At 39.4% G+C, this 14000-nt stretch overlaps 1 protein-coding gene across 8 annotated transcripts; it reads right to left on the bottom strand.

Moving 5' to 3' along the window:
- Positions 1 to 331: 331 nt before the first annotated feature.
- MORF4L2 (mortality factor 4 like 2) lies at positions 332 to 13122 on the bottom strand. 8 transcript variants are annotated; one of them, XM_012436839.3, is made up of 5 exons: positions 13019 to 13122; positions 10198 to 10287; positions 9707 to 9755; positions 3281 to 3402; positions 332 to 1884 (listed from the first exon to the last, which is right to left on the bottom strand). In XM_012436839.3, exon 5 carries the CDS (start codon positions 1858 to 1860, stop codon positions 994 to 996), a length of 867 nt encoding a protein of 288 aa, XP_012292262.1. In that variant the 5' UTR covers positions 1861 to 1884; positions 3281 to 3402; positions 9707 to 9755; positions 10198 to 10287; positions 13019 to 13122; the 3' UTR covers positions 332 to 993. The 8 variants fall into 8 exon arrangements, with proteins under 8 accessions (XP_012292262.1, XP_012292261.1, XP_012292260.1 ...); XM_012436838.3 differs by having other exon boundaries at positions 3281 to 3382; XM_012436837.2 differs by lacking the exon at positions 13019 to 13122 and adding an exon at positions 11653 to 11758.
- Between the last annotated feature and the right edge of the window lie 878 nt (positions 13123 to 14000).

The following is a 14000-nucleotide window of genomic DNA, read 5'->3' as shown; positions in this document are numbered from 1 at the left end:
AATCAACTCTGGCAAAACCTTGATCTGACTTCCAACATCCAGAACTGTGAGAAAATATTAAGCCACTCAGTGTGTGGTACTTTGTTATGGCAGCCCAAGGCAGCTAATACACATCACAATCCTACCCCTCTGGTGACAACTCAAGGAAAAAATTCTTTAACTTTTCTCAAATCATCCATTTCTGAGTCCCATTTATTTATTGCTGGGACCCTGACTGATCCAGGAGAATTATAATATGATTCTTATTTGTATTTGTTCTATGTTTTCTAAAATTTCTACAATAACCACAAAATACCAGCCTCAGTAACATGAAAGGCACACTGCAAATTACTTGCTTTGAAATTTAGAAACAAATTTTATTTAAGATCTGAAATACAATTCCTAAAATATCAACTTTTCCAGAAAACCGTGGCTACACAATAATGCATTGCCTCTATCATGTTAGAACGTGCATTAGACTCAAATACAAAAACCATGAAACGAATCACCATCCTTCAACAATTTGAGCAAAGATAGAATGCCTAAGAACAACATAGATGGACTTGCAGAGGATGGGCTGTTTTACTTCAAGCACCATAAAAAAAAAAAAGAGCACAAATGCATGGGTTTTCAGGTATATACATTAAGTTGAACCTTTGGCACTAGGAATCAGGGCGTTTTTTCACGTAGCATTAACACATATTAGAAAATTGTGTAGTGTCAAAGGGATAGGAACCACCAGCATTCAAGCAATGTTGTCAACTAGGCAATAAAATGTTCTACTGAATGTTTCTTCTTTGTTCTAATTACTGCATACACTGGTAGCAACTTTGAAATGAGAAAAGGAGTTTACACTCCTTTTATTTTCTGTTTAAAACAGAACAGAAAACAAACTGAAACATAAGCCCTGTGATACATTAATGATTTTAAAGAACATCAATTTTACAAGAAAAAGACTAAGAACAGAAAGTGTTTACAGATACAGGACAAAAATGGTGAGCTGTCTGTAGACGCTCACAGGGCTTTGCGGTGGTACTCAGCAGAAGCCACTTTGTAATCACTGGCAGTAAAGAGCGATGCAGAATTCTTTGCCAGATATTTTAGGAAATCATGCAAATAGCCCAACAATAATGCAAGGCTTTTCTCATCAAGGGGTGTATAGGCCAACATTGCTCCAATTCTTACAAATAATCTCAGTAGGTGTGGTGCTCCATAAACCTGGGACATTGGAGCATCAGGGTGAGCCAAAAGGATTTCAGCATACTGGGGCCTCTCAAATTTGTAGAGCAGCTGAGTGCCCAACATCACATTGAAATATTCTTTTATTCCTGCCACAACTTCATTAACTGCATATTCCTTATTATCAACATTTCCCTGCGATTTCTTGCAATTTGCATACTCCTCCAGAATTGCATCTACATTTTTCTTAGCAGGGAGTTGGAACAGCTGCTTCTGCCTGGTAACTAAGTCCCAGTCCTCAACAAGCCATGGTTTTAATTCTTCAGGAATCTTCACTTTAACTTCCATTCTATTCTTAAATGCCTCCTCGCTTTCAACAGTGGGGTCAGCCCGGGCCCTTTTCTTCCGAGGGGGCTGAGGTGCTTCACTGGTACTGCCACCGTCTCCGTTTCCAGGAGTCTTCTGTTTGTTCTTTCTGGTCTTCCTCACGGATCCTGAAGGGGGGTTCTCTGCAGATCGACCCCCCCATCTTCCTGGGAGAGCTGGTTCCAGATTTTTCTGCTGGGGACCAGCTGTCTTCTTTCCTGAGGAGGCCCCTCTCATCTTACTTCTCTGCATGTTGCTTCTAGTTGGTTTTTTAAAGTTGTCTTCTTCTGCAGATTGTTGTCCACGAGGTTGAGAACCCTGCTTTCTGGAACTCATTCAACCCTGTTTTTATTCCAACCACTGTAATATATAAAATATTTTACTTGGTTGTTTACTATGGCAACCTTTATGCTTCATAAAGGCCCATCAGAGCATAACACATTCTCTCTTAACATCTGGATTTCAAATCCTATTTTAGGACCCTTCATAAGTGATTTTTTTTTTACCTCCTTTCCCTCTCTCTGTTCCTCACTACCAGCCACTACTTTCATCTCACCCAAATACTCATCATATCTACTCATAAATTACTTTCTTGATGCCACTCAAAAGATAGGAAAGCAATTTTAAAGAAAGAAGAAATTAAGTGAAAAAGAAAGTATAGAAGGCAGTGGAGTTGAAATTTAAGACTTTTGAACAGGAGAAATGACAATATGGAATAGGGAAGGTTATATTTAGTTGACTAGGGGCAAAATGAGTAACATTAAAGGTTCTTGTATAAGTCCAGAAAGGCCTGAACTAGGATGATGGCAGAGTCAAGAGAAAGTGACGAATACAGCAATCATGAAGAACACAGTAACCAAAGGAGGGAGAAATCTGCATTTTCAAGCCTGGGTAATTAGTGAATTTAATAAAAGCATTGAATTTAGGGCTTAGTTTGGAATCAGAAATAAAATGACAGAACATAGGTAATTCATCTATTCATTAATTTATTCAATTTGTCATTATATATTACTGCATATCTGCTTTGGGACAAGTACTATGGTAGGTGCTAGAGATCCAAATATCTAAAGTGACAATTATAAAACAATAAGGTTAGTATAATGATAGTTATAGGCACAAAATAGTTTGGGAGCAGACACAAGAAATGGTACATGACACCACCGTCAGTGATTGTTGAAGGTTAAAAAAAAAGATTGGTGAGGGAGGAGTCAGTGATGACTCCCAGGTATGGGTGATTAGGTCATTAGTACTATCACCAAATTATAATACTCCTCCATTTATCGGAGGAGGAAATGGATATTGCGTGTGAGGCGTACAGTTAAAAATAAAATTTTAAAGCTCAGTTTAGTCCAGCTAACTGGGTAACTCCCACAAATAAATTAAAGCTTGTGTGAGAAGTAAAAGCCAGAAATGGAGATCTGAGAGTAAACATCACATAGCTGGTAGTGGACACTACGAGGGCCAACAAATCAGGGAGAAAGAATTTCAAGTATGGAATTCTGGAAAACCTAAGGACTAAACGCATTTAAGGGATGGGCAGAGAGAGAGACCACAAACAGAACAAAAATGTTAAAAGTAGCCATAGGAGAATTAGAAGAATGTTATTTTGGATGCCAAAGAAGGTAAGAGTTCCAAGAAGAAAAAGGTACAATCTACAGTGTAAAGTGCAGCAGGGAGTGCTAGTAAAATAAGGATGCAAAAAATAGACTTCCATTATTCTTATGGAGTGACAGAGGAAACAATTCCTTTGACTTACACAATCTTCCTTCTTTCCCTTCCAAGAACTCCTAGTGATTTCCCAGATGAAATCTTATAGATCTTCTGGGATGGTCTAGAAGGGTGAAGTGGGAGATACAACCTAGAAAGAAAAGCAGGTATCTGCAATGAAGATGAACTTTTGTGAAATCATCTAAGAAAAAAATGAGTACTTTATAAATATGTGGTTTATATGTTTACATTTAAACAAATAAATGAATCATATGCCACAATTGTAAATCAGAGAAAATACTTGAGTTCTGATGTTAGACAGACCTTTACTTCAATTAAGCTCTATCATTTATGGGTTGAGACCTCAGACGAGACATGTAAGCTCTGTTAGTCTCTTTTTGTCATCTGTAAAATGTGGTGAGTTACCTATAGCCTTCACAGGCTCCTATGAGAATTTCATAAAGGTGATGTGGCTGAACAGCTAACACAGTACCTTGCAGGAATATTTGCACGTGGATACAAAGATGTTCAATGTAGTGGTGTTCGCAATACTGAAGAAATGGAAAACACCTACCTATTCTTCAATAGGAAAATAACATAAATTATGTATGAGCACTACAGAACATTCAAATGAATTAAGCAGAGATCCATGTACTGACATGGAAAGATGTTCAATATGTATTAGGTAAATAGGCAGGTGGCATAACACTAAAGGATCCCAAATTCAACAGAATCTTAAAGAGACAGATAAAGCCGGGCAGGGTGGCTCATGCCTGTGATCCCAGCACCTTGGGAGGCTGAGGAGGGTGGATCACGAGGTTAGGAGTTCAAGACCAGCCTAGCTAACATGGTGAAACCCCGTCTCCACTAAAAATACAAAAATAAAAAATTAGCTGGGCATGGTGGTGCATGCTTGTAGTCCCAGGTATTTGGGAGGCTGAGGCAGGAGAATCGCTTGAACCCAGGAGGCAGACGTTGCACTGAGCTGAGATTGTACCACTGCACTACAGCCTGGGCAACAGAGTGAGACTCTGTCTCCAAAAAAAAAAGGATAGGTTTTACGAAGAGTTCCCTCAAACGCTCTCATTTGAGTGTGTTTTAAACAAGTGTCTATAAATCTGCATGGAAATACCTAGAGAGATAAAATACCAGCCTGTTAAAAAATCAGTATAACCTCTGAGAAAGGGATGATGGTAGACTAGCCTTAAACCAGGTTTCTCTAGTAACTACAATTTTTACCCGCAAAAAAAAGCCCATTAGCCATTCTGTAGCCATTAACACTGTGCAGGGAGGCTCTGAGAAGGAAATCAAAGAAATGTTTGTTAGTAGCACTTGTGGGCAAAAGAAAAGTAGGCTGGGCACAGTAGCCGACACCTGTAATCCCAGCACTTTGGGAGGCTGAGGCAGGTGGATCACTTGAGGTCAGGAGTTGATGACTAGCCTGGCCAACATGGTGAAACCCTGTCTCTACAAAAAATGCAAAAATTAGCCAGGCATGGTGGTGCACACCTATAATCCCAGTGACTTAGGAGGCTAAGGCAGGAGAAGAGCCTGAACCTGGGAGGTGGAGGTTGCAGTGAGCTGGGAGATCATTCCACTGCACTCCAGCCTGGGCGACAGTGAGACTCTGTCTCATTCATAAATAAATGAATGAATGAATGCTTGAAGACTAGATCCCTGAATGAATAAATAAATAAAAGCTTGAAGCCTGGGCAACAGTGAGACTCTGTCTCATGAATAAATAAATAAATAAATGCTTGAAGACTAGATCCCTGAATCAGGAAAGCCAGTTATTGGAAGAGAGGCCTAGATGCGAGTACTTTCACTAAACAAACAATATCCTCTAACTGAAAGAGCACAAAGCTCTGAGCAGAAATTCAAGGGTAAAGGCAGTCTTTAGAAAGCATCAAAATTTGTAAATATGGAGACTGATCTTGTGGGAATCAGAAACCTTCTGGCTGAGAGGGATACAGAGACCCATCCTGTGAAGTATCAAAGACAGGAGTGATAGTGGCCAGTGTATCATGGCATTAAATTGTAAGCTGCCATGCTTCTAAAATAATGTTTCTAAAAGAACTGCTTTGTGAACAGGACAGAAAAGATACAGTATCTGAAAACTTCAGAGAAATGTTAATACAGGTTGCGCATTCCTTATCCAAAATGCTTGGGATGAGAAGTGTTTCAGATATTGGAATATTTGCTTATGCATGAGAATATCTTGGGGATGGGACCCCAGTCTAAACACAAAATTCACTTATGTTTCATATACACCTTATATACATAGTCTGAAGGTAATTTTATACAGTATTGTAAACATTTTCTTTTGCCTGTCACATGAGGTCAGATGTGGAATCATCCACTAGTGGCATCTTGGCACTGAGAAAGTTTCAGATTTTGGAGCATTTCAGATTAGGGATACTCAACCTGCATGAGTAAATCCAGAAAGCCCATCTTGGGGCTCAAAGTGCAGAGGTTCCATAAAACAAAGGGATGGTAGTGAAACTATCACCTAAAGAAAGCAACATGACCTAGTGCCAACCAAACTGTGTAAAACACATTGAGTAGACCCACGCTGGACAAAAAAAACATTCTGGAAGTTACACTGGTCCCTGGTGGGTATACAAGTGTGAATAGGGGTAGAGGGGGGCAATGACTCAACACATGGAGAAAATTGGGGCACAAATTAGAGACAACAGTCACCAACTATCTCCCCACCTGTTCCCTACAGGTAAGCTCTAGGGTAAGCCATAAATTGAGAAAACACATTTGTACTTATGTTTGTCTTAGTTTTCTATCTTTAACAGTTTACTCTCTGTATAAATAATACATTTAAACAGAGGTGAGCTCATAATGGCTATCAAATCTTAGATCTTTCCTTTTTAAAAAATTTACTATGATAACCAGTCATCTTCCCATGTTAAGGTTATAATATGCATCCATTTTGAGTCATATAATAGATATTTCGTCAAATGAGCAGACCTTAATTTACTTAGCCATTCCTTCCCTGGAAATATCCAGCGCACCCCTCCCACCAATGTATTATTTAACAATCAATGAAAACATTTTATGTGAACATTTTTTGCCCTCACTTCCTATTACTCTTTTAAGACTCTCAGAAGCAGACTTAGTGAATAGAGAGATAGAACAATCTTAATACATTGCCAAATTACTCCCCCTGCACAAGTCGTGCCAATTTTTAATCCCACAGTGTGTAAAAATGTTTACTATGCCTCATGCCCTGGCCAACACTGGAGATCTTCATTTTAAAATAATTTTTTCCTTTCATTTTTAAGTTTAAAAATTAAGAATAAGGCCAGGTGCGGTGGTTCACGCCTCTAATCCCAGCACTTTGAAAGGCTGAGGTGGGCAGATCATGAGGTCAGGAGTTTGAGACCAGCCTGGCCAACATAGTGAAACCCTATCTCTACTAAAAACACAAAAATTAGCCAGGTGTGGCAGCAGGCCTGTAGTCCCAGCTACTCGGGAGGCTGAGACAGGAGAATCACTTGAACCCGTGAGGCAGAGGTTGCAGTGAGCCGAGATTGCGCCACTGCACTCCGGTGACAGAGTGAGACTGTCTCAAAAAAAAAAAAAAGAACAAATATTTTGATAAATTTCTTTTATATTTTAACTCCTTAATCCATCTAGTAGTTTGTAAGTTATGAACTGACAATCTTTGATCACCTCAATTAATTAGATCTTGTGGTACCATTAATATTTCCTTTATATACCTATAGATAACAAATTATATAGATATGCATTCTTCCCGTACCACCTCCCCCTCTCCAACCCCAATCCCAGGAGTATCCTCTGAATGAGCATGTATGCCTTCAAATCTTTTCATGTACATATTTACACAAAATGTAACGTTAAAGACTCAATGTGTATATTATACACATAGGCATATGAATATATAGCATGCATTTACTTAATTTGTTTTGACAAAGGTGAGATGCATACTGCTCTGCACCTTGCTTTGCTCACTTATCATGGGCATCTTTCCATGTCAGTATATACCTACCTCTTTTTAATATTCATAATAAATTCTATAATCTGTTATGTACTATAACTTAACCAGTGTCTGAACATTTATGTTGTTTCCAATATTTCATTATTTAAAAAATACTGCAATGCACATCAGTATATACAAAGACTAGAGCATTAGTTAAGTACCTCTGAAGGATATATTCCAAAAGGAACTATTCAGTGAAAGGATTTGCTTATTTATAACTTTGGTGAAATAGAGCCAAATTCACCTCACAAAGAACTGTTTTAATTTGTACTCCCAACAAAAATGTAAAAATTCATTTTTTTCCATGGCTTCAGGAACACTGGACAAACATCTTTTTGAAAAAAAAAAGGAGAGGGGGTTTTCTTAGGCCAATCTAACATGTAGTAAGATGATTTCATTTGAATTTGCGTGATGTCATCTTTTCATACATTCACTGGTCACATATCTTATATGAAAATTTTCGTTCTCTCTTCTACTAGGTTGTTTGCTATTGTTTTCTAATAATTAAGTATTAGTTTTATTTTATGCTGGAAATTCTTTTTCCAAACCATCACTTTCTCTTGTCTAATGGTACCTTATTATAAGACTGTTGCACGTATACGTGCATGTATCTCTCAATATCACAGACAAATCTATCGGTTTTTCTCTTGTGACCTTTGGCTTTTATGTCATGCTTAGGGAAAATGCTCCAAAAACATTGTAGAAGTGATTTCCTACCCATTATTGGTACTTTTATAGTTTTCCTCAAATGTATAACTTTTTCTAATATTCTTCACTGAAGAGTTTAACCTTTCCCCCTTAGTATGAACATTCTATATTCTCAGAGGTATATGGGTCTTTTAAGGTACTTTCTCCCCAGTGATTTTTGATTTTTTTTTTTTTGCTTTTTTTGAGACTGAGTCTTGCTCTGTCACCCAGGCTGGAGTGCAGTGGCTCGATCTTGGCTCATTGCAACCTCCGCCTCCAGGTTTCAAGCAATTCTCTGCCTCAGCCTCCCATGCAGCTGGGATTACAGGCGCCCACCACCACTTCTGGCTAATTTTTGTAATTTTAGCAGAGACAGGGTTTCACCATCTTGGCCAGCCTAGTCTTGAACTCCTGACCCTGTGATCCACCTGCTTTGGCCTCCCAAAGTGCTGGGATTACAGGCGTGAGCCACAGCCCCCAGTGATTATTTAACTTTTAAAGGTATCACTGTCTATAAGCCATCCATTCTGTCACAGTGGTATATCTGATAGTTCTCACCAGTATTAATTTAATTATCACAGTTTAAAGGTATAAATGTTGCTCTTGAATAACACTTGCAAATAGCTACACCAAGGATATTTAATGCCGTATTATTTTAAATAGCAAAACACTGGGACTAATAGAAAAGGTTATCAATAGTGACTTCACATATTATGTGATTAACATTTTACAATAAGAAATATATATTTAAAACTCACCCTGACTTTCTGATCTACTCTTATCCATGGATCTCACATACAGCCAGCCCAATTTTTCAGTTAATCATCACCGCGTATCATATACTTTGTAGACATACCATTCAGACTGGGCTAATTCCATCCTAGGTTTTACCCATCCTCTGAGGCCCAGGTCAAGGTCCTCTTCCTCCATGAGGCTGTTTTTCTCTATTTCACATCACCCTGACCCTTGCTTTCTCTGAGTCCGTTAGCTCGACAGTCCATCCCCTACCTTTAGCCGTTAATCATTCTCTAAATGATCTCATGTAAAGGTATTCTGTGCCTATCGATCTAATGCATCTCTTCCACCTGGGAAGTACCCTCCTCTGAAACCTACTTTCAGAAGAGAGAGAAACAAGGAAATCACAGTCACTCCATACGTAGCTGTCAAAAGACTGAAAAACCTTCAAACCTTACTTCGTCTCCACATGCAAGCAATGGGCCATGTGGAAATCAGACTGCAAAAGGTAGTATCTTTTGTGTATGCATGTATCAGAAAAGAATGTGAATAACATTTTGTTGGAATAAACCTTTAAATGCACATATACCATATCAGTTACATTCATATCAATTTTCTCTTCTGAATCTTGAAACATTTCCTTTATACCTAATAGATTTTTTCTTTAAGTTTGAGATAAAGAAGGAATGATATAAAAGCTGTTAGCAGACTGGATAGTCAGTGAAAAGATTTGCTTATTTATAAATTTGGTTTCAAATGCTAGCTAAAATTATAGCTCCTGGAAATTCCCTCATAAATAAATATGATCAATATAGTTAAAACCTTTCTAGATTGTTAAGCCAGAAGTCATAATTTCGGAATTCAGTTCTAGTGGTAACTGCTGCTTCTGGAAAATGAGGAGAGAAACCAACAGTATTAATTTTTTTTTATATAATTCCAAAAAGAGATATTCACGGCTTTTAGAAGCATGTATAAGTGTGCAGAAAAACAGGAGATATCAGGACTAACAGAACCATAGTTATTATTAAGACAAATACTTACATGTGCCATGCACTGTCCTGGTACTTTACATGTAATCCTCTCAACAATCCTATGAAGTAGGAACTATTATTATCATCTCTGTTTCATATATGAGGAACTTAGGTATAAAATGAGTAAGTATCTTGCCCAAGATCACACAATTAAGTGGCAGAGCCAGGATTTAAATTCAGGAAGTATTTGCTCTTAACCACTAAACTATGCTGCATATAGGATGCTCCGAAGAAAAATATAATATATGGATCTATGGAACTACTACAGGGGATCGACTGTAATATCTTTCATCAAGGAATCTAAGATTACACAGGCCTCTGTTGCTTATGCAGTTTCTATACTGGAACTACCAATGGACTTAGCTCCATCGCTTCCCTTCTCGGAATTTAGACTACTTTCCCAGACAGGAGCTTATTAATTTTCAAAATATTCCTGGACAGTTAGGAAGGTTATGTGGTATTATCTTGTTTGAGAACTGAGGCCAGAAGGGAGGCACTTACCCAAGATTCTGTAATCAGGGAAGGTTCTGCAATCAGGATCAGACCTCCTGATCCTTACTATACAGCAAACTTAGCTTTTCGGATGGTGACCTAGAAGGTCAAACAAAAGGACAGGAAAGGACGTAAAACAAAAAGATATGAGATATGGCTTTCTTCTTCATCAGCCAATGCAATTTCATCACACACAAAGGACACCAAAGCTGATAAATAATGTACAAGTGTTTCTTTTTCCTTTCTTGTGGCTACATTTTCAAATTTAATTTATTGTACATTTATATAATTTCTGACAAATTTTTAAAAAAACTTTTCCTTAAAGATAATTTCAAATGGATAAAATAAAAGAAATAGTATTATAAACCTACATGAATCCATCATCCAGCTTTCAACAATTACCAACTGAAGGCCATCTTGTTTCATCTATAACCCCACCCACTGCTCCCCCGCACCCCCGAATTTTTCAAGCTCACCGGAATATCTGGCTTTTGTATTTTATTCCAGAAAAATTTAAACGTATACCAAGGAAAGCAGATAAATATAAGGAACCCATTGCGTATCACTCAGCTTAAATTATTATTAATTTAGGGCTAATTTTGTTTCATCTATACCCCTCCCCATTTCCCCCCACCGCTGAGATTATTTTGAAGCAAAACCTAGTCATTAATGTATTTAGAAGTCAACCTCAGACATTATATTATTTAATCCGTAAATATTTTTGCATGTCTCTACAAAAAAAGGACAATTTGAAAACATAACCACAATACTACTGTGACGCCTAAAAAAACTGACATCAATTCCTTAAAAAACATCAAATATCGAATCCGTGTTCCAATTTTCCCGATGCGTCTTAAACGTATTTTTATAGTTGGTATGTTCGATTCAGGATCCAGACAAGGCCTACTCATCGCATGTGGTTCATCTCCAGCTCGCTCTCGTTCTCCATCTCTTTCTTTCTCGCACCCCCCCACACCTTTTATTTAACTTTTCAATATGGAAAAATTACAATCTCTGCTATTTTCAGGCAATTCCCAAATAGCAAATTATTTCATTGGTAAAAATCGATATATCTCTTTTATCTTTTATTCTAGGAAAGAAGTTGATGGTAGAAAGGGCATTACAATTAGCGAATCTGCATAATTTATAATTTTTCTCATTCTATTACGCAGATTATTTATCTCCATAACAATACCTAATATCTTCAGGAGCCGGGCTTCATATTACATGCTCTATACGCACTATTATACAGTACACGTCTCTGAGGTAGATACTATTATTATCACCATTTTACAAACATGGAAACCGAGACACAGAAAGAACAGGAGCCTTGCCCAAGCTGGGCGTTGGCAAGCAGGAATTTGAATTCAGCTCTGACCGATTGTGAAGCCACTAGCTAATCCCGTCTATACCCGACGAAAAGAGGAAATCATCGACCCTTTCTCCCCACCCCCACCCCGAAACCTGAAACGAGAATCCAGATCTTCCCAGCAGCCGACGTGTGATCACTGCCGTTCCTCCAACCGCCATAGTAAAGCCAGGTTTCTCTGGCAACTGATATCCATAGGCAGACACGTCACCCTGGAGGAGGGCGTATGCTCTTCAGCCAATCACAATCGTCTTGTCTAAGTTTTAGAATGTTCCATAACCAAATGATTGGATAACCACCCCCACGTCAGCAATGACACTTAGCCGCAGTAAAGGCGGGTGCTAGCAACCTGCTACTTCACTGTTAAGGCCTACAGCAAACCAATCACCTTCCTCCGTTAGTGCGAGTTCCGGCCAATGACGTTCGCCCTCTTAGGTTTTTAGCCCGCCCTCCAAAAGCGTGACAGCCGTTGGGTCATAAGTCTATAGGGCAGAATGTTCACGTGGCCTATTTCACGACCCAGAGTTCCTCTGACCAGAGGGTTTTTTTTTCTTTTTCTTTTCTTTTTTTTTTCTGCAGGGAGGCATTATGGGTTTGTGTTTTTCCCCTCCTCACCGGGAGAGGAAGTGTCTACGTGGCCTGCGGAAATAGGATAGGCGGAAATGAGCTAAGGTTCCCGCGAATGGGGAAGCGCGAGGTCAGATCTGGGGCCACGCCCCCAGACCTGTGGCGCAACTCTCCGAACATGGGAAAAAAAGAGGCAGTAGGGGTTCTGCTGTGTTTGCGAGTGAGGGTCCCGAGTGCCGCGGGTGCAAGGCATTAAGGCCAGTGTGTCAGTGCGCGGGCAGGCTTGCATGGGGCCCTGGGGTTGCCCTGGGAGCGCGCACGGCCCTCGTAGCGCGGAGGTAATGTGTGTGCGCAGGCGTGCGCCCCTGGCGTCGGGCTTGTGAGAGCCACAGCGCGCAGGCGCGCGCGGGCGCGCGTGCCTGCTGGTGTCGGTGGGGCGGTGACGGGAGGGGTTAGTTACGGCGCGCAGGTTGTTTCTATTCCTGTATTGTTTGAAAATGTTCTAATGCAAAGGAAAATAATTAAGGCAAGGCGACAATAACAGAGATAAATGGGGCTTTGTCAGAAATATTTTGGCTTTCTCTACTGATTTAATTAAAGACTTAAAAAATACACTTCCTACGTTTTCCTTTCTGCCAAAATCCCATTGTAAACCACAGCCCTCCAGTGATTAAGAGCCAAACCCTTCCATCGCCACATTAGTAACTCCAAAGAGAAGCTTCTTTCAAGTTCTCTAGTATCCTCCTCCCTCCCCTCCTCCAAACCTCCCCCCGCCCTCCAAGGCTGCATGCAGTTTTCTTGGCACGAATACAATTTTCCTATGAGAATATCTATACGACAGCCTTCCCCTTCGTTAGGGACTCCGAATTTTTGTAGGGATTGAGGCGCTCTTACCTTTGCGTCCTGATTTCCAAGCAAGCACACTGCTCTTCTTCAGGCAAATACGCACTGTTAATTTTCCAGAAAGTTCTGTGGGTGAGGTTTATACCTCTCGAGTCTCCCACTAGATGCCGCCAAATCCCAGCAAAGGATTGGCTCTTTGGTCCCTGGGATTATGGGATTTTGTTTCCCTCCCCACTCCCCTTCTGATTTGCTGAACACTACAATCTATGGGGATGTGGCTGTCGTTCATTCCTAGGGAAAAATAAAATCAACTTCTGTAAATAGCACTAGTAGGCAGGGGACTATGATCCAAGGTCCAAATAATTTTGCTCATTTCTTTCCTTTTCTCCTTGAAAAAAAAAGAAAGGCCCCTCTCCAACACTCTCTTCTTTTGTCCTTGCCTTGTTTAATCAGAGTTAATGAATGACCCAAGCACTGATGCTGAATATGCTAACCCTTTTTCCTCACCTTTTCAAATGCTCACAATTCACCCAAACTGAAAATACAGATAGCTGTTCAGTCAGTAAAGATAGATAAGAACTCATCAGTAAAACTTGGACCCTAGTATTGAAAACTGATTTTCCTTTTCTCTTGAAATTTGTATCAGATATGTGTGTTTACACCCTATTTTCTGTAGTGTTTTTGGTAAACTTTATTGTGTCTTTGGAGTAAGAGACCTAATTGTAAACTACATTCCACCACCTCAGTACCCTGGGCAAATGATTTATGTTCTGTGACCCTCGGTTTTTTGTATGCTTTCTGTATTTTAGATGCTGTGTTATATCCTTCACGTCGATTTTTTAAAAATTCATCACCAAGTCCTTATTAGATGAGCACTACTAGATCAAAGTCAAATAACAAAAATCATACCTCTTTCAGCTATCTATCATATATACTTATATACACACACAGGAGGGATTTTTTTAGAGCAGTGGTTCCCAAGGTATGTTTTCTGGGTGTACCAGCAACATCAGTATAACCTGAAAAGTTGTCA

The sequence above is a fragment of the Aotus nancymaae genome, unplaced genomic scaffold (genome assembly GCF_030222135.1).
Source record: "Aotus nancymaae isolate 86718 unplaced genomic scaffold, 86718_ANA_hifiasm-v0.15.2.pri h1tg000004l, whole genome shotgun sequence".
NCBI lineage: Eukaryota > Metazoa > Chordata > Mammalia > Primates > Aotidae > Aotus > Aotus nancymaae.
This window is presented reverse-complemented; position numbering and strand designations above follow the sequence as displayed.

What these genes read in the sequence shown, in the direction of transcription:
- MORF4L2 (XM_012436839.3), bottom strand. Translation starts at nt 1,860, where the DNA reads ATGAGTTCCAGAAAGCAGGGTTCTCAACCTCGTGGACAACAATCTGCA.